The 20,620-nt window shown below is 45.5% G+C and overlaps 1 protein-coding gene across 2 annotated transcripts in view; it reads left to right on the top strand.

The window, feature by feature from the left end:
- SEMA3A (semaphorin 3A) overlaps positions 1-15,736 on the top strand; it is a 469,097-nt gene extending 453,361 nt beyond the window's left edge. For both annotated transcript variants that reach the window (XM_069627820.1, XM_069627819.1), the window contains exons 16-17: positions 6,790-6,932; positions 9,076-15,736. In XM_069627820.1, coding sequence (XP_069483921.1) covers positions 6,790-6,932; positions 9,076-9,531 — 599 coding nt within the window. In that variant the 3' untranslated portion in view covers positions 9,532-15,736. The remainder of the gene's footprint in view (positions 1-6,789; positions 6,933-9,075) is intronic.
- Positions 15,737-20,620: the final 4,884 nt, after the last annotated feature.

Here is a 20,620-nt window from a genome sequence, read left to right as displayed (position 1 = left end):
ACGGAGCCCCAGCTCCCGGGCTGCACTTTCGTGACCAATCAGCATGCTTCACAGACACAGCTCCCTGTTGCTTCTCTTGGCCTCTCTGCTGCTGCTTCAACACCACTGCCACGACCTCTCCTAACTCCATTTGATCGGGGTGCCTTTTATACACATGCAGTCCTTTAACAGACTGCAGGTTCAAATGTGCAATTAGCCCTGCCTGACCATCATTAAGGGGGATTCCCTGCCTAACATAAATCTAACTATGGAGCTCGTCATCAGTAATGTAGTCCAAATAAATAGTCTGTCCTTGGTCCAAAAACTACCCTGCACTGACCCTACCACTAATCACAAAAAGGGGTTGCACTAAGCAACTAAAAAGAGTTCCAGGAGAATGACTTCTATCTCCCGGACAGGCTTCAGGATCCTTAATAGTTTATCTTGAGATTGTTCCTTGTGATGTGATTAATCAGTTCCTTTAATTCCTCGGCTGCACTTTTCCACCTTCACTTAGATATCCCCTGCCTTGCTTTATTTACAGTTCCTTGTTTCCTCACTGGAGGGTCTTGCCCTGGACTCCTCTGGGTTTCTTATAGTGTCTTTCCCCCACTTTTGAAAGCTGGCTTTACCTCAGTCCATTCCATAACATAACTATATTGCTCCCGTTGTTCACAGCCTCTCATTCTAGTGCGACCAGTATTCCGGATTCCTTTGACCACTTCTTTCTCTTGTAAGCACGTTCACTTATGGGGACCAACATGGAGATTCTTCTGCACCTCTTTACTTGCTTTCTGGTATTCGCAACCACTGAGATGGGTACCGCACGTCTCTTGATATACTTTACTATCTTTGCAGGTTTCACAAATATTGGGACGAGTATGATTAGTCCCTTGGTATTCTTCATTTGCTTTACTGATTTCAATATTACTGGGACGAGTGTTAGGAGTCTCGTAGTATTATTTTTATTTTCGTTGCTGGCCTCAATACCAATGGGACGAATGTGAAGTGTCCCATAGCGTTCTTGATTAGTTTTACTATCTTCAAAATTACTGGGAGGAGGATGATGAGTCCCACAGTATTCTTTATTTCTGTTACTGGTTAATGCCTGCCCATTGTCCCCCTCCCCACCCCGGGTCTCCCGTCATTCCGGTTAACACTACTTTGCCAGGTTGGCATCATCATTTCTTCCTGTGGGGTCGGGATCATGCTGTGCTGGTAAACACTGCCAGACTTTCCTTCTTCTTCTCCGACTTGTTCTCTGCGTAGCCCTCTGCTCGGCTGTCCCAGCATTGTTTGCAAACTGCATGCTCCACCTCCTGGAGGTCCGGTAACCACCTTGGAATGTATTCCACACATGCAAGTGGGCTCCCTGACAGCTCCTGAACTGCTTTTCATGTTGGTTTTCCACGACCCCTTGACTGAGATCCTCCCAGATGCTCCAGGCTACTCTCTCACAGGTTTGATTTTCCCAGGCTTCGCCTGCTTGGTGATGACTCGTTAATGCTAGTCCTTCTTTACTTTTTATGTGTTTGAGCAGGGACCTCCCCAATGGAGGATCATTGTCTGTCAACAATTTCCATGAAGTATTCTTTATTACTCTGTGGTTCACACTCTTCACAGTATGGTCTACTTTCCATGGAGGAGTGATCAGCATTCCTCCTCCACTCATCGTCTTCACAGTAGAGTTGGTTTACAACCTGTTAGCACTCTTCATGTTTTCTTCCCATTTCCTCTTCTCAGTGATTTTGAGTTTTACTAGGGTGAGAAGTTGTGTTACAGTAGAAAACAGCGGTTTGTTCAGGTTGGGTTTTCTGATGGTCTGAAAGGCTCATTGGAAAGTAGGACAGGGAGTTCCTTCATGGAACAGGAGACCTTGTCCCCAAGAGGGGAGCCTCTACACGCAAAGTCCCGCTTACTGCCACCACTAGGGGGAATGTTGCGCAGCGGGCGCTTCACCTCCCCAACCTCACAAAGAAGGGCACCCGTCTGGTGAGTAGAGACGATATCCTGCGAATCGTCACAGTACACACAGTCAAACAATATGTCGCTGTGTAGCATTTAATTATTTATAACTCTATATAATAACTACTTATTCTAATACTTTAATAGTACAACTACATATTACTTGGAGAAATAACATGTGATCTTATGAGCATGTGTTTATGTTCTGCTCTTGACCAATTAATTACATGTGCATTGCAGGACAAGTGTGCCAACAATTTGCCAGAAATTGCCCTCTTCTCTACTAATGCACCAGTGCATGGAAGTAGTAAATGCAAGGACTTGGATGGCCCCACTTTCAATATTCCATTTGGAACAATCCAGGGTCAGCTAAATGGGGTCGCCCAAATCATTTTGTTAGAGAAATGCAAAAGTACAAATGCATTCAGGTTGGAAAAAAGTAGCAAATCCGTGTTGCACCTTTGGCGATATGGGATGGCGCAAACTGATGTTGCTGAAACTTTGCAGCATTTAGCATGAAGTTGCCCAACACTGGAAAGAACGGAGCACGCTTATTTTATAATGTACGCCAATCGCAGCGCAAATAATGTAGCGCCTACATGTGTATTCCCATATAATGAGTAAAGGACATTAACCGAGTTTGAAGAAACATTACATTGCATAATTTCTTATTGAAAAAGCAGCAACAATCGTGCACAATCTATTGTTTAAGTCTGTTGCCATGGCGCGCAACCTTTTTCTGTTTGTTGTCCACATTTGAAAATGTGTGCATTACAATGAGCAGTCCTGTCCCGCAATGCCTTCCCTTCATGTGGAGGTCTGATCTGAGCAAGAACACATTTGTGAGCTTTCAGTTTGTGTTTCTAGGTCAGTAGCTGTTGCTCTTGGAGCCTCACCGATCTGGCACAGGAGTGTGCATCAGAGAATAACCCACAGCCTGTTTATGAACAAGACATGTGCACCCCTCACCCCCCCCCCAATATGGCTTATTGGGTCTTGTTGATTCTGAGGCTTGAATAAACAGACTATGTTTGCTAAGCCTTGTATGCAAAATGGATAAAAAGCACAGTCTAAGCAAACATTAAGTGCAGTCTTGACAGCATGTTCCTTTGTAGAGGCTTTTAATTATGCATTCTGTGATTGTGAGCACAGAAGATCAAACAAGCGAAACTGAAGACTTTACAAGTGGGGGGAACGGGGCGGCGCAGCCCCGGGAGGATAATGCCATGCAAAGTAGATGCTCGCGTGCATTTTGCATCTGTAAGTGCTTTCATGCTATTGCAGCTTAAACTGATAATGATGTTTAACAAAAGAGGAGCATGGCAGGCTGCGTGGTGTACAAGGGAGCTTTCCCCTGCGTTCACCGCTTTGTCAGTGTCGCCGATGGCGGTGTTCGAGGGTGGCGCGCGGAGCGGTGCTCAGAGAATTGGAGAGAATCTTTGGTTCCTCCAAATTCTTCTTTTTCTAAGGGCCATTGATGTCTAAGAGTCTAAAACCAAAATCCGACTGTGTCTAAACCTAGGTTTGCCCTCACTCTTTGATGAAATGATGTATGAAGTCTCTTTACAGAAAATAGTGATTAAAAAAGAAATATATACCAAGGCTGGATTCAGGTAGTTTTCTCACCAGGTGTGGCTCAGTCAGTATCATCAAAGTTCAGCACAATCAAAAAGAGATAGTTAGCTCTACTCCACAAAGTTCTTGCCCTCTGTTCATACAACTCCCAATATCTTTAGTTCCTGGGGATTCCCTTCCCCAAGCTTCAATCCTTGCAAGTTTCAGACAAAACAAAAATATATCACAGTTTCTCTCAGACTTCTCAGGGTTCCCTTCCCCAGGATTATGCCTCCCTATTTCACCATATAAGTATTCACCTCTGCTAGGCCTCCTAGGGTTCCCTTCCCCAAACTCAGGCCCCTTCACTTCCAAACACAAGTTCAGTTTAACAACGCAGTTCCTCTAAGCCTCTCAGGGTTCCTTTCCCCAAACTTAGGCCCCTTCAGTTTCAACCACAAAGTTCAACTTGTCAGGATGTGCCTTTTACTTATTTACAGTTCCTTTCACGTAGAACCTTTGCCTAGGGTAAAATAGGAGACCTTTTGTTGCTCCTCCTAAGCACGACCAATGTGATCTTGGATGCTTCTCTCTGTAGTTACTGTACTTGCTTTTCTTCTACATCTTCAGGTGCTTCAGGCACCCCTGTGTTATCTTACACTTTGCTGTGCACACGTGCACATTCTGTGTCTACTCTTCTCTTCTTCCACCTTGTTTTGCCCCTGGCACCTTCCTTTAATTCACTTTCTCTTCCCTGTGCCTCTTGAACATTTACTTCTTTACTTTTGTGCCCCCTTGCACCTGTTCTTTTCCTTATCGTGCCTCATTTCACTCTTTTGTGCCCCCTTGCACCTGTTCTTTTCCTTATCGTGCCTCATTTCACTCTTTTGTGCCCCCTTGCACCTGTTCTTTTCCTTATCGTGCCTCATTTCACTCTTTTGTGCCCCCTTGCACCTGTTCTTTTCCTTATCGTGCCTCATTTCACTCTTTTGTGCCCCCTTGCACCTGTTCTTTTCCTTATCGTGCCTCATTTCACTCTTTTGTGCCCCCTTGCACCTGTTCTTTTCCTTATCGTGCCTCATGTCACTCTTTTGTGCCCCCTTGCACCTGTTCTTTTCCTTATCGTGCCTCATTTCACTCTTTTGTGCCCCCTTGCACCTGTTCTTTTCCTTATCGTGCCTCATTTCACTCTTCAGTACTCACTTGCACCTTTCCTTTCGGGTCACTCGCACCCTTCTTATTCTCTTTCAAGCCTTTTGCTTCCTTTCCACTCTCCTGGTGCCTTTCTCTCACTTTCATTTCCCTTTTGCTTCCCACTCGTGATGCTTGCAAAATCTGTCTTTCTCCCTTACCGCTCCAGCTAGCCGCACGCTCCTGAGTTTCTCCCGCTTACAGCCTTGAAACTCACCAGGGAGCGTTGCGCTGTCAAGCGGTCTTTCAGCGCATATGGGTTCGAGGTCAGAGTCTCACCCACCTGCCCCTCACACCATCTTAGGACCGGTACATGTCCCAAGGGAAACAAGCACTTTTCTGCAGACCACCATCAGGAAACGGACTGCCTCGTTCCGACTCAGTGGAGACATGGCTCCCTAGTCACGGTGCAGCCCCTCACAAACACTGGACCAGCATCTCTGGATCCTCCAGGCTTCTCTCCCTGCAGCTCCCTGTTCCTTGGCTTCTCGGCTCCGATCAGGATTTACAGGTCATCCTACTGATTGTGCAAAACCATACCTTTTAAACTTAAAACAGCAGTCAAGTGGAGTCAGGTGTGAGTAGTCAGTGTTAAATGTCCAACCCTGCCTGACTCTATTAATGGAACAACCTGATGGCAATGGGTGACATTCTTCCTTCTGTTTCTCAAGGTGTTTCTTGCAGGAAATCCTCACTACTCTCTGTTGCCTCCTCTTCTTCCCAGTATTTGTCAGAAATCGTGAGGTGGAAATGGAATGGGATTGCAAATATCCCATGAAGGCTGAGGAAGTGGTTTCTGATGGAAAATGGGGAGAGGAGGAATACCATGTCTCGCCCTCGGGTATTCTCCTCCCATTCCCACATGGCCCTCCACTCAGGTGATCCTCCCTCGCTTGTTCGCCCCCAGGGCCGGAATGCAAAAGCGATGGCCCTTCCCTGGCCACCTGGATGGAATATCCCAGGGGAGTAGGTGGGAGAACAACGTCGGGTTTCTCACGTAATCCAGGGTGGAATTCCATAATAAAGTGAAACTGGATCCAGAACCTGCAGAGGGCGGGTGCACAGCTGCCTGCTTCGCCGGTAATGTGCATTTAAGGCGTGCGGTTCATGCATTGCAGGCACAACTAAAACCAGTGTGCAATCGTGGTCCGTGATCCTCACAGGAGAATGAATTCCAGAACTAGGTTTTATAATCTTCTGTTTGTAGAGATGTTCTGGGAGAAGGAGGGTCATAGGGGGGTTTTCTTGAGTAGCTTCGGTAATTGTTGTCCCCATGAAAGTGACCTGCAAATATTGTCTGGTAACCAAACTGTTGACGTTTGAATATTCACTTTTCACTTTCATTTTGGGGCGGTGTAACCCAGCATTAGTAAATCCTATGCGGCATTAGAACGGTGATGACGTGAACATATCTGAAATTGCAGTCTATTCATGCAATGAACATAACAGAAGATATGTCTACATTGACCAGATCTTACTATGAAATGAACCCACTTCAGTTTTCCTGGGGATAAAAGAGAATTAGGAGAACCATTGACTTATACCGGGGCAACACTATGGGCAGGTTAATAACTGGGAAGATGGGAGGGTTTATCGTTTATTTTAGTAATTTGTAAATTGTGAGTTATACGTGGTCAGGAAGTTGCGAGGGGAGAAGGATGATTGGGTTATAATCTGCTTGAAATTGCAAAATTGTTATCCCCATGCTGATTTCTATTGATGTGTAAGAACATGTTTATATTGTATTGAAGTTTGTAATACACAAACATGTTGTTGACTGAGAATTAATCCAAAGGTGGTAGCGGGAAATTGCTGCAACGTTTATAGCAACAGAGTGCATCTTGTGTTTTGTAATTTTGCCATATACTTTATTGACTGTTGAAATCAAAGACACCATACTTTAGACAACACAATGAATTGCTGCAATCTACACACAATCGCAAGCCGAAGTATAGCGTTCCCAAACTTGAAAGTGATCACTCATTGTTGTATCTTCAATGTCTGCACAAAATGAGGTTTACTGAAAAGTGAATAATGCCGACGGGTTAATGCGCCTGCCGTTGCATTGCCCTAACAAGGTTCCACTTCCTTTGCTTACAGATGACCCCCACAGGCAGGTCCTGGAGGAGAAGCTAATATACGGCGTGGAGAACAGCAGCACTTTCCTGGAGTGCAGTCCCAAGTCTCAGCGCGCCCTGGTCTTTTGGCAATTCCAGAAGCAGAACGACGAGAGGAAGGAAGAGGTACAGAGGGCTGGCTCGCAATACCTAGCTCTGCATATTCCTGGAGTTAATTGCTGTCATTAATTAGAATGACCTACTCAGGGCAGGCTCAAAAAATCAATTAGCAGTCGACTCCAATTATAAAGAATCGTAGGAAATCGATTACCCCCTTGACCACCCAGAGACCCAGATAGTGCCTTGCTATGTGGATTGATCGGCGTAGCTCTACCTCGGTTACGTGTGATTTCATCCAATGAAAAAACAACTAATGACATTTTAACTAATAAAAAATAACTAAAACCAAAACAACTCATTGATTTTTCATTGTTTTTGGAGTACTCCTGCCCAATGCCACTGTTTTTTAGTAATACTTTTCCCCCACCCCCAAAACCACTATTCCCACTCCCAACCTCATTTTTCATTCTTTGAAGAATCATTTATTTTACTTTTTTGTTGTTTTTTTCATTTGTCAACATTTCATTGGTTGTTTTCTATTCAATATAATCACTGCACACCCTCTACCTCTTGCTTTCAATCAGCATCTTGCAGCTGTGCCTTTTGCAGACCCGTGGCAGTGCTTCCATTAGCAATTCCTACAGCCCCCCGCCCCCCGCCACAGCTCAATTATAAGGCCGGTAAAGTCTGACAGAAAGATGCATGCTTGTCATTTAGGTGGGGTGCCATGGGCAAGGATATGGAGTCAAGTCACTGAATGATTGAAAGTCCAAAGCTTGGCTTGCGTTGGAATGTTCTTGTGGGGGAAGTATGTGACTAGCTGATTAGCTATCTTAGCACCCATGATGTATACCATTGCATGCTAATTGCAGTAGGGATATTTGCATGTTGTAGCGTGTTGGAGGAAGCCGCATACTGCTTTGTGAAACGGAGTAAAGCAATTCTGTAAAGGCCCACATTAACAACCAAGCCCCAATTCACAAAGAAGTTACCGGGAGTTAGTCTGTACTACCTCTGCCTGCCACCTGGAGAGAAGTTATTCTGAGTAACGTGACGTGTACTCCTGACCTTCTACAAGTACGTCCGGTATAATACAGGGTTACCCATTGGTAATCTCTTTTTTTTCTTTGTTTTTTATTGAGAAGCCTTCACCAGGTGTGAGTCAAGTACAAGTCGGACTTACTTATAGATCAGGGCAAGAGTTTACAGGAGCTTGCAGGATGAGTCAGGGGTGTAAAAAGGATGAGTACAAAGTCCCATGTGGGAACACCGCTTGCAGAGAACATGTCCCCCCTCGTGATGGTGCCTCTGAAAGTGGGTCGGCACGAGGGTTGAGCAGTGTATGCCAGAACCACGGGTACACTTGTCAAGTTTCGAAGGGTGATGAAGGAGTAACTTTTAAAAAAAAAGAGTATTGTTCATGTATTACACATGGGAGTCTGTGCAGTTTCTGTTCTCATTACAAGAAAGTTGCATCTCTCCTTCACAAGGGTGCATCGCAATGCTGTGGCTTTACATCTGAATGACAATATTAGCTTTATCTATCTATCCCTGCTGCTATGAATACAGTAATTTTAATGAATACGAACTGCTTGATGTTCACTTAAATCAGTATTTACCGAGGTAAAATGTTCAGTGTTAAATATACAGTATGCACATTTAAATATTCTTTAGTAGATTGAATGATTACATTGGAAATATCACACCTTGTCCTCTGGTGGTGAAAAGGCTTTTTAAGACACATTAGCACATCTAAGCCACATTCATCTCCTTCATTTATGGGCGTGGAGAAGACTTTTGTAGATGATGAAAGTAGGATCTCTATGGCATTGAATGCACTACTATACAGGAAGTGACTGACGCACGTGGGCAAACCTAGTGGGAGCTCACCTTGAACACTTTTTGCACTTTGCTTGTGATGTCATTACCTCTGTATGTTTCTCTTTGATGTAATCACTTCCCAAGCTTCCTTTCTGTAACCAGAAGCACTGTAACCAATCTCTTAAGCATACGTGCCTATATACCTCTGGGCTTTGTGAGCTATATAAATAAACACATACATAAAGAAATAAAATACAATCAGATTTCTGAACCAATGGCAGGCCTCCATCTCCGTTATTTCGCTTGTGCGTACCCAGATACCATTTGTTCTGCAGAGCTATATAATTCCCTGACGCTTATATTAAATTTGTTCCTTTCCAATCCTCAGATAAAATTGGGTGATCGACTGATCAAAACCGAACAGGGCCTTCTTCTCCGTACTCTGAAGCGGAAGGATTCCGGCATCTACTACTGCCACGCCGTGGAACATGGCTTCACACAAGCTTTGCTCAAAGTTACCTTGGAGGTCATCGACACTGAACACCTGGAGGAACTTCTGCACAAGGAGGAGGACGGGGAAAATGCCAAAGCTAAGGAGCCTTCTATCAGCATGACGCCGAACCAGAAGATCTGGTACAGAGATTTTATGCAGCTCATCAACCATCCGAACCTCAACACAATGGACGAGTTCTGTGAGCAGGTTTGGAAACGGGACCGCAAGCAACGCCGGCAAAAATCTGGCAATGCCCAGGTGAACTCCAACAAGTGGAAACACGTGCAAGAAAATAAGAAAGGTAGAAACAGGCGGACCCATGAAATTGAGCGGGCACCGCGGAGTGTCTGATACGTATTATCGTTCGACACTTCATCCGTCGAGAAACTTGTATAGACAGTTAACTGGAAAAAATGCAATATACATGAACCTTTTTCATGGCATTACGTGGATGTTTACAAGGGTGGCGTACACAATTTGTTTCCACCTGGTTGAAATAGAGAAAAAAAACATGATTAATGCTCCAACCTGATTTAGAGTTCCAGACCCATCGTTCAAAGACGGACTTGTGCTTTTTTATTTTCTGGACAGAGTGTGGCGGACACATCTTTGAGTCATTGTGCTGGGGATTCGGATCTCATCACCATGCAAACATTCATAGAAAACTTTGCAGTCAATGCCACTTTTACAGAACTAATTAAGAAAAAAAACTGTGTGTTTGTAAAGTAGAAGAACGCCATACCACTTGGTGGGATAAACAGATCTATTTTGTCTAGCAACTCTCTGATTATATATGATGGAGGAAGACTGGAGCGTCCATGGGAAGATGAAAATCAAGAAAGGAGAAAATTCCATTATTCCTCCATGTAACAAGCTGACTACTACTGACAACTTCATCCAGCGTTCATCTGAAGATGTATTTTGTTAATCTATAATTTATACCAACTTGTGAAATATGCAGCGAATGGAAGCTCCCATTTCTTTTCCTAAATGCTGAACATGCATTGCTTTTCCGATACTGTGCTATTGATCAGTTGGTGGAAAACCCCAAACGTGTAGTGCCCTATGTGGCTGTATTTGAATTTTGAGAAAGTATTTGAAGAGAGCATTGCAGTGTGCTCTCCCCGTCTGCGTTGTACGGCAAAATTGCGTTACACACTTTCTTTAGAACAAACAAACAAAAAAAGCCCTTATCTAAATATTTAAAAAGTAACATATTTTGTGAACAAACAATAGCAAACAAAATGAGTTCATTGAATCTTACATCTTTTGTCTTGAAAATATCTATGATAAACTCAACCTGTTTCAGTTTGTCACACCGGAAAAGATAGTGAACTAACTGCCGCTGTACATGGTTAAATGAAATATCTTTCTAAAATGTACTTTTTCACATTAAAAATACATCTTTTCTCTGGCTATGCACAAACAGCTGTGTAGAAAAGAAAAAAAAAAACAAACATAAAAAAACATGATATTGCATACCACCGTATTCAACTATTTATGATTACAATGTATTTTTGTACTTTTCAGGAAGCTAAGAGAATGAGTTGTGTGGTCTGGACATCCGGCTTAGGTTGTCGGGTTCCGGGCGTTATTATGTTTCACTGCGCATGCGTGTCGCTTCAGAACTATTGCCGTCAAAGGGATATCAAGCAAACAGACACATGTACAAGCACAAACGGGGAAAAACATGTATTTATTAATGCACAGATTTTTGGTAGTGGAGGAGTTGGTATGCAATTGTAACTTTTATTAACTTAACACTGTGTGGTGTCATCCCATGCTTTTTCTGGATATAGGAATTATGTTCTAAGTTAAAAAAAAAAAAAGCTCAGAAGCCTTTGCTCATGTATTAGTCGTTCAACACACTAATTACATCAAACCCATTCTGTCATTGAACGCTTCCATGACTCCACTAACTTACCAACCCCAAGATAGCCTTTAATTCTTATAAAAACTAAACGCTTTGAGACAAATCGATGCAATACGGTGACATTGTGTAGATTGCCGGATCACTGACATAACATATTTTAGGGAAACAAACAGCCACAAAATGCATTGTTTGCGGCCATTCTTATGAGCATGTCACGTCCAGTGACACACTTTAATATTGTAAGATGTATTTGTCTACGTATGTTCAGGGCCTTGCGGAAGATGAACACATTTACAAGTATTGCAAATTGGTGAATAGTGTTTGCCAGTTATTTGCCCGCCAATCTATTGCATTGTTAGTCATTATGCACTCCTTCAGATCATTTGGACTTCAACTCTCATAAGTGCTAGCCTGCTTAGTCAGTGGTGAAGCATCATGGGAGTCGTAGTCTAAAACATCTTGACTGCTACATTCCGACTGGAGATTATTTCGACGCTATTCCATTGATCAGCCATGGCACCGCAATTCTGGAAAAGTTTTTGCTTCATTTCATACTAGCCTTGCACACTCAGAAGAGAAAAATGTAATCCGGGGTAATGAAGATATTGTTCACAGATCACGGAGTATGGCTGGGTGGCATATGATTTCTAACGTTTAATCCGTGAAGCCCACTGTATGACATTGATTTGAAATGTATTGTTTTGGTTAACTTTGCAAAAGCTGCACTTCATCTGCAAACGGTTATGCAAATCATTCACTTGCAAATGGCCGTAAAGAAAGAAAAACCCATTGAACTCCATCAGAGGATTATTTTACAAAAATTAGATGTAAACAATTCGAATATGTTAGTTAAGTACCAAGGACGAGCTATCTCGTCCTTGGGATTACCTCCCCAGTGCCAAGGACGAGATAGCTCGTCCTTGGCACTTAAGGGGTTAATGAAGGAGAAAATGTTAGAAGGCTTTCCATGGTGAAATACTGAAATCACCAAAAAGGCCTTGGGACTGGGGGGAAAACCCATGGCAGTTAAAAGGTGTTAATCATATGGTTTGAGAAAGTTCAAAAAGCTTGGTGTGGGTGTTGGCATAGCAAACGTGTACATGTCCATTTGTCACTAATAAGTGGAGAGGTTAATTGGCACGTTTGGGCATGCTTTCAAGAAATAGAAATTGGAGTAATCTCATCGCATATTGGTGCTTCTAAGAATTTTCTTAAAATTAACAGGAACGCATCTTAGTATCCGTTAGTTTGCATGTTGTCCGTGTCACTAATACATTCTGTCCAGGGTTCAGGAGGGCGTCAAATGCCTTCAGTTTTCACTCATGTCTGATATTTATTGTGCCTGCTCGCCCTCTTAAGGAAACTCAAGAAAACCTTCTCTGCATGGGCGAAATAGTGAGTATCAGCGGTGAAATGTAGGGCCGATTGGAATAGCTATGAGCCCATATGGAAGAGGCTCTTTAAGATTGTCAGTCATCACATAGACACTAGGATGTTGTCTTAATCTGATTCACTGCTTACCCACGATTTGCCTCTTGGGATTCCCCAACTTATAGGGAATTTCCAATTGGGTCTAGGAACACCTCTCTCGAACATTCCTGGAAATATTGCAGGTCTCTTCAAGTGGTCAGGCGAGACCTGTAAGCATGTGGGCTTGATTCCCAGCTTCTGAATTCCACCATGAATTTGGCTGGAGTTTCCTGATATTCCCCCAATCTTCAGATGTATTGTTCTGAACATTTTAAGCCTGTGCGATGGACGTTGGCGTCCTGCAGAGCAGTGGAGCTCTCTAAAAATGACATTCAAAACCTTGGAGAGCAGGGGGCAGTCAGTACAAAGTTTAAATGTTAGTAACTCGCCTGCTCGGACCAATGTTAAATGTATAGTCCAAGAGCGGCCTTCGGCTAAGTCTATTGTGTCTAGTGAATGTATTGTGTGATAAACTAGAACAATGATTAACAACAGGTGTCTTGAAACGCTAGAAATAGAAAAGGGTACAAAGCAAGTGCCTAGTGCACAGTACTCCAGGTCCAACCTGCGGACACATAATAGGACTGCCATGTCATGTGTGTATAGCATTGAGATAGCAAACCAGTGTCTTGCTCCTATGTAAACATAGTACACAGATACTACATATGCTACCTACATACAATTGACATCGCAGAATGTAGTCCCTTTTCTATTTTCCATGTCTGGGCATGAGAAAACATAACCCCTGCTCTGACAAGTGCAATAAAATATCAGAAGGCGTGAGACACAAGGTGGGCTGATACAGCATGACGTGTAGTAGCACATTTTAAGGGATGCCCGAAGAATCTGGTATGAACATGTTCTGCTGTTGCAATAGCAGACTCCCCATGTGTACACATGGGAAATGTAAGTTGACATAGTGCATGAAAGGAGCCACAGAAGAGATGTTGGCCATGTACAGGGTGATTTGCCACCATTGAGATAACACATGCTTCTACATGTTTGCGAAAGGACACAGGACCCAATCTAACGCATTGAGCTTTTCTATGTACATTGTCCTGACACACACTAATGGTATATACAAGATTTTGCAAGATGGAGTTTCTTCCATTTAGCACTGATGGTATGGGGGGGCTGCCACTGGGAAATCTTGTTTCATGATAGCAGATATCGACTCATAGACAAACCTATGTTAAAAGCAATCTTTTCATTGCTAGGTAACACACACACACAGTGGGCATCACCCCTTTAAGGACTTCATAGGTCAGAGGCCACGCAGCTGGCTACCGAAGCTAATTAACTCATAAGCACTACATTTGGCACGGTTACCCAGCTCTAAGTACATTTGCCCGGATATGTGATATTTCTACTGAAAGAGAAGGGCTGGCATTTTTTTTTGGAATCTCTGTTCAGAAGTCACGTCATGAATTCTGAATGGTTCTATAAATGGTCTGACTTGAGAGGACGCGGAGCATTCGTTATTGAATGCTACTAGAAATAAATGAAAGTGTTCAAATAAAACATCATCAGTGGTTCTTTTGCCACCATTTGTTTTTGTGCTCTTGGATGACAAATCTTGGAGTATTTTTGTAGCTGTTGAACGAGGCCTATTTTCTGATATCACCAATGACCGCGTAGAACAGAATAGTTTCCTAAGCATTGGCACATTTCAATAATGCAGCATGTGTTTGTGCCTGGCTGATTAATCAGTGTAAATCGAACACTTGCCATTATGCATACAACATGTACAACAAACTGGGCCTCATTACGACCCTGGCGGTAAGGGGTTAACGCCAGCTAAGGGACCATGGAGTTAATTACGCCACCGTAATTTACGGTGGCGTAATTAACGCCTTCCCCACTCCCATTATGCCCTATGGGGCAAAAATGGGAATGGGGAAGGGTAAATGGGGATTGGGGACTTACCGCCCCGCCGACCTCGGAATGGGGCGGTAAGTCCGCCAACCACCATGGCGTAAACGTAGTTTACGCCATGGTGGTAAAGTCACGGCCCAGGCGGTAACTTACCGCCTGGGTCGTAATGAGGCCCACTGTCCCTGTGCCCAGGACATTTTGTCACCAATTCAACTTAGTTTGTTTCTCTTGCAAATGGCAGACACCATCAAAATAATCTTGAAAATTCACCAAATGAAAGGATAAAGTTAACAGAAATCTCCATTTGAACATATGTTAAGCTACACAAAATGGCAATTGTTTTATTTTTCCTTAAATATTGGCAGAAATTAAATGTTTCTGACGGAACGATCTCGGTCGTCCCGGAAGTGTTCTTCTTAAAGTGCATCCCCAGTTCTCTCCTCTCCCCCACAATTCTCCTTGGGCATTGCCCACCTCTGTTTGTACAGAATGCTATTTATATAGTTTGGAAGGGTCGCTGCCTAGCCGATACTTTGATGCAGCCAAGGCATTATATAAAGAGAGGTACACTTTACTAAGAATCATTATTTAAACCATTTCACATGCTTTGCTTGTCTTCCATTCAATGTGCACGGGCTTCCAGAGTTACCACAATGGGTTCCTAAGGGCTGTAATTAAGATTAGCAGCCCTGGCACATGACCATGACCCAAATACAATGAATATGTACAAACATATAAAGAACACTGCATGTGAATGCGAATATAAGGGTCCCTTTGTATGCATTATTTAGTGACTATCAATGGTATGTGTTTACTAGTTCTGTTTTGCTTCCTAAACCTTACCCGACAGAGATGTAAATATTGTTTTTGGGAATAGGTAAGGAGGTATCGTGTGAAGTACTGCTATCTGTGGGTACTCCCTATGTAGAGTATCATAGATCATGCTAAAGCAGGGGTCTGCCACGTGTTTTTCTCCAGATGTTTTGGACTACAACTCCCACCACTCCGAACTAGCACAGACAATGTTGAAGGCACATGGGGAATGTCGTGCACAACGCCTGGAGAACGGCAGGTTTCTGAGCCCTGCACTAAAGACTCTGAGCTTTGCAACATACTGTCCTCACAGTATATGCTGAGAGGAGTTCGTGTGTAACTTTAGTACAGAAAATGTATGCAAATCAACATGCCAAAAAGGCGAATGTGTTCCATTTCTCTAGTTCTCACTACATTTCACGAGGGTAATAGAAAACTGGAGAAAATATGTAATAAAAACTGCTGCTGTAAATTATGACTTTTGGCATGTATTCAGTTGTTAAATAAACATTTCATCAAAATATTGCTCCGACTTTTCATGTGTGTACTTTGGAGGCTGCCTTTAATGACATTAACATGTGTGTACAGGTGTATAATATTGTGGTATAAGGTGCAGTTATTTTCACTTAAGGGGGGGACTTATTGTCTGTCCCAAAATCTGATCAATAAACAATCCTTTTTATATAAATATATATATGGTTTTATACACAATGCTGTCTGATTTTAGGTGCAGCTTCAAAGCCTTTAGGGCGATGCTGTTTCCAAGGAAAACGTTCAAATACCGGAACATTTAGGACTGGCTGACACGCTGATTATCTGTGATTCCAAGCAGAAGGGAATTAAGCAAAGCCTTGACAGAGGACACACTTTTGAGAAATATGGCTGGAAAGAAAGCAATACTAGATGGTAAATGTAATTGGTTATTTATAATGCGCTTAATACCCAGAGGTTTCTTAGTGCAGACCCGGGGATAGAACCTGTGTTGCTCCGTGTCATCTGGCTTCCAAGGTGAAAGTAGATTGGGGTCCTCTCGTTTGAAGTATCTGTTGTGTTCCTCTTGAAATATTTAGTCAGATGTCTTCTTTTTTTTTAAACTTCAATTTTTATTATTCAGGTTTACAGAAAAAACAGTATCCCCTCGACCCCCCCACCCCACACCCCCACCACCCCAACATGTACCCACCCCCCCTGTCCAATGCCTGGCCCAGTCTATTATGTCGGGAGACTCCCGGTGGGAGCCCCCTTCGTGCGTGATGTAGCTGATGCTCATTGTATCGTCTAGACTGGGGTCGTCCCGTCCCGGGAGCCGGGCCTCCCCGACTGCTGGGGTGTCGGCCTCCGCCTGGGTGTGCCTTTGGGACCACGGTCTATCGCCAGAAGGATCAATGGGACTCCCATCCCCAGATTTGTTGTATACCATACCAGTTTGTAAGGAAAGTACTGGTGTCATTGTTCACCATGGCGGTCAGCCTATCCATTGTATACATGTTCTTGACCTTTTTCATCCACTCTTCCTTGGAGGGTGGTTCCGGGCTTTTCCACTTTTGTGCGAGGGCTACCCTGCCCGCCCGCAACATTGTTTCCCACATCCTTGGGTATCTGTGAACCTCCGATTCCTCCGGGGGGAGGCCCAACAGCATCGTTAGTGGGTTGAGGGGTAGGGATTCCTCTATTACCTCCGCCATCCAGTCCCTCACCCTCCCCCAGTACACCTGCGCCTTCGGGCAGTGCCACCACATATGGCTCCTGGAGCCCGTCTGTCCACAACCCCTTGGGCACAGTGGGGACACTCCCGTGAACATCTTCGACAGTTTCACTGGGTCCCTATGCCACCCTTGTAGGACTTTAAAATTGTGCTCCATGTCGGCTGTGAAAAGGTTCCCGTGGAAGGCGATTTTGAAGGTTCTCGACCAGGAGTCCTCTGAGATCTCCTCCCCAGCCAGCTCATCCCAGAATTTGCGGAAGGATCTTCTCCCTTGGAGGTCATGCGTATTGAGGATTTTGTATATGTTAGAGACCGCCCCTTTCCTTGAGGTCGCTGTGTCTAACAGCTTTTCGAAGGGGGTTAGGTGCCTACTCAGACTGGTGCCCCATGACTGATCACACATTATACCTTTCAGACGGAGGTACTCGAAAATGGATAAGGATCCCTGGCCGAGTGTGTCTCTCAGATCTTCATAGGGTAGGAATTCGCCCTCCCTGAACAGCTGTCCCGCCCATTCCAGACCTTTATCTGACCAGGTTTGTGAGAATCTGAACCCTTTATTACCCAGGTTAAGGGGGTGCCCCCAAAGGGAAGACATAGGGGATGGCCATGTAGTGAGGTGCCTCGTCTGAGGGCCTTCCCTCCAAATGTCCCAGAGGACTCCCAAGGTTGGGTGTGCCCTCAGGTGTCCCGGGATCGCTCTCCGTGGGGCCCACAGGAGGTCGCGCACCTTCAGGGGGTGGGTGTCCATGTCCTCCAGGTACGACCAGTATGTCCCCATTCCCTCCTTCATGTGCTCCAGGAGCACTCTCAGCTGGGCCGCCCGAAAGTACAGGCAAAAGTCCGGGAGACCGAACCCTCCCTCCTCCCTGGGCAGCGTCAGCGTAGTCCTCCTGATCCTCGGGGTTTTCCCCTGCCATACGAAGTCCCTGGTGGAGTTCTGTAACACCCTGAAAGTCTGTCGTGGGACCCCTATTGGGAGTGCCGTGAAGAGGTACAGGAGCCGTGGCAGTACATTCATTTTAACCGCCGTCATCCTGCCATACCAGGAGAGGATCATCCTACCCCACCTCCTTAAATCTGACGTGATCCCTTTTATTATGGGGTCATAGTTCGCAGTGGCCAGCCTAGATAAATCCCGTGTGAGGAGTACCCCCAGGTATCGAATTTCAGTCTTCCCCACTGCAATCCCATTGAGCCTATTCAGGGGGTCTAGTCTCGGGTCACGGGGTCTCATGGGGAGCAGAACCGATTTCGAGGTGTTAATCTTTAGGCCCGAAAAGCGCCCAAATTCCGCTATCAGGTCCAGCAGGGGGGGGAGCGAGGAGCAGGGGTCCACCAAGTAGACCAAGATGTCGTCTGCAAACAAGGAGAGCTTAAATTCCACCTCCCCCCTGCTGATCCCCTTAATTCCTGGGTGGGTTCTGATGGCTATGGCCAGGGCTTCTATCGTAAGGACGTATATCAGAGGAGAGAGAGGGCACCCCTGTCTTGTCCCTCGAGAGAGGGGGAAGGCGTCAGTCAACTCCCCATTTACTTGGACTCTTGCCGTGGGAGCTCGGTAAAGGGCCGTCACCCAGCTCATTATGTGGGACCCAAAACCCATTTTCCTCAGGAGGAGGTCCATATACCGCCATTCTACTCTATCAAACGCCTTCTCTGAGTCCAGGGAGAGGACACTTGCGTCAAGATCTGACTGTTGTGCGTAGTGGAGCAGGTCTATGGTCTTGCGTATGTTATCCGAACCCTGTCTCCCCCTGATGAAGCCCACCTGGTCCCCATGGATCAGTTTCGGCAACACCCCCTCTATCCGCTTCCCCACCACCTTGGCCAGTATCTTAACATCGGTGTTAAGCAGCGATATAGGGCGGTAGGAGGCGCATTCCTTGGGGTCCCTCCCCTCCTTAGGTAATACCGCTATGATAGCCCCCATCATGGAATCTGGTAGGGCCTCCCCCTCTAGCACCGAATTGAAAACTCTCACCAAGTACGGGATTAAGGAGGACCGAAATTTTTTGTAGAAAAAGACAGAGAATCCGTCTTCCCCGGGGGAGGTGCCCGCTTTCATCCCACCTATGGCCTTATCCACCTCATCTTCGGTCACCGGTCCTTCCAATCCTTCAGATATCTCCCTAGGTAGAGCCGGAAGCCGGATGGAGCTCAAAAAATTCTCTATCGGGGGATTACCCTCGTTGTATTCGGATGAGTACAGGACCTTATAATATTGGCGGAAGGCTCCTCCGATATGGGAGGATTCGCAGCCTAAGGTCCCCTGGGCGTCCCTCACTTCCTTCACCATCCTACTCCTCTGGACCTCCCTCAGTTTCCATGCCAGGATCCTGTCAGCTTTGTCCCCCTTCTCGTAATACTTCTGCTTTACCATCTGAAGACTCCTCTCCGTTTTATGGATGAGTAAGTCCTTCAACTGGAGTCTACAATCCTCCAGGGCGGCCACTCGATCGTGATCAGGGGATCGATCTGGGGACCCCCTTAGTTGGAGTTGGGCAATTTTTTCACGCAGGGATCTTTCCTGGGCCTCTCTCTCTCTTTTTACCCTGGCACCTTTTTGGATGAGGATCCCACGAAGAGTCGCCTTGAAGGCGTCCCAGAGCGTGCGGGTGGCCACTTCCCCATTGTCATTTAACTCAAAGAATTCCGTTATGGCATCCGAAATCTCTTGGGAACGAGCCTCGTCCTTCAGTAGGGCATCGTTGCATCTCCAACGGCCCCTGCGTTCCTCGCACCAACCCCCCGATATCGTCACTCTTACCATGTCATGATCGGACCAGGGAACGGGATCGACCCTATAGCCCGTAACGTACGGGCGAAGGGTTTCATCCACTAATATATAGTCAATCCTCGAGAACGAAGTGTGGGTGGCCGAGTAATACGTAAAAGAGGGGACTCCTGTTCTAGGGACCGGGATTGAGTCTACAAGGCCCAGCTCGTCATTCACTCTCTGAAAGGATCGCGCCGTGGGTTCCTCCGAGGGTCTGGGGTTCTGGGGACCCACCCTCTTCCTGTCCATGGACGGGACCAACACCATATTAAAATCACCTCCCACCACTAGTGTGCCCCTCACGAATAATTGAAGCTTCTCTTTGACCTCTTCCCAGAACTGGGCCTGACCGTCGTTCGGACCATACACCACGGCCAGTGTCAAGGGGGCTCCTTGTAGGGTACCCCTCACCATTAGGAAGCGGCCCTCGGGGTCCTGCATGGTGGCCTCATTTGTAAAGCGGAGTCCCCTGGCGACCAGAATGGCCACCCCTCTTTTCTTCCCCTTATAGGATGCGTGAAAGACTTCCCCTATGCCTCCCCCTCTCATTTTGGGTTCCTTCCCTCTCACCCAATGTGTCTCTTGTAAGAACATCAGGTCCAGCTGCGCCCTCCTGAATTCGCGACAAACCAGGGACCTCTTAGTGGGTGTATTCAAGCCCCGCACGTTCAGGGAGCCCACCCCCAGGGCCGGTCGGCCGTCAGCCATACTCTAAAGCATCAAAGCTGTTGGGCACCCGCTTAGCATCACTGTTCGTTGTCTGTTCCCCTAATCGCACTGGTTGGGCATTATTTGGACCTTCCCTCAACATTTCCCCCTTCCCAATCCCCCAACAACAACCCCCTGGTAACTTCTTACCCCCCTCCCCCCTAATCGGCGTCCAGCCATTTAGTTCCGCCATTCCTGGCATTAGGCCGGACCACCA

This window comes from Ambystoma mexicanum, chromosome 12, assembly GCF_040938575.1.
Source record: "Ambystoma mexicanum isolate Mex_15411 chromosome 12, UKY_AmexF1_1, whole genome shotgun sequence".
Classification (NCBI taxonomy): domain Eukaryota; kingdom Metazoa; phylum Chordata; class Amphibia; order Caudata; family Ambystomatidae; genus Ambystoma; species Ambystoma mexicanum.
The sequence above is the reverse complement of the archived record's forward strand: the minus strand, read 5'-3'. Positions and strand labels throughout refer to the sequence as shown.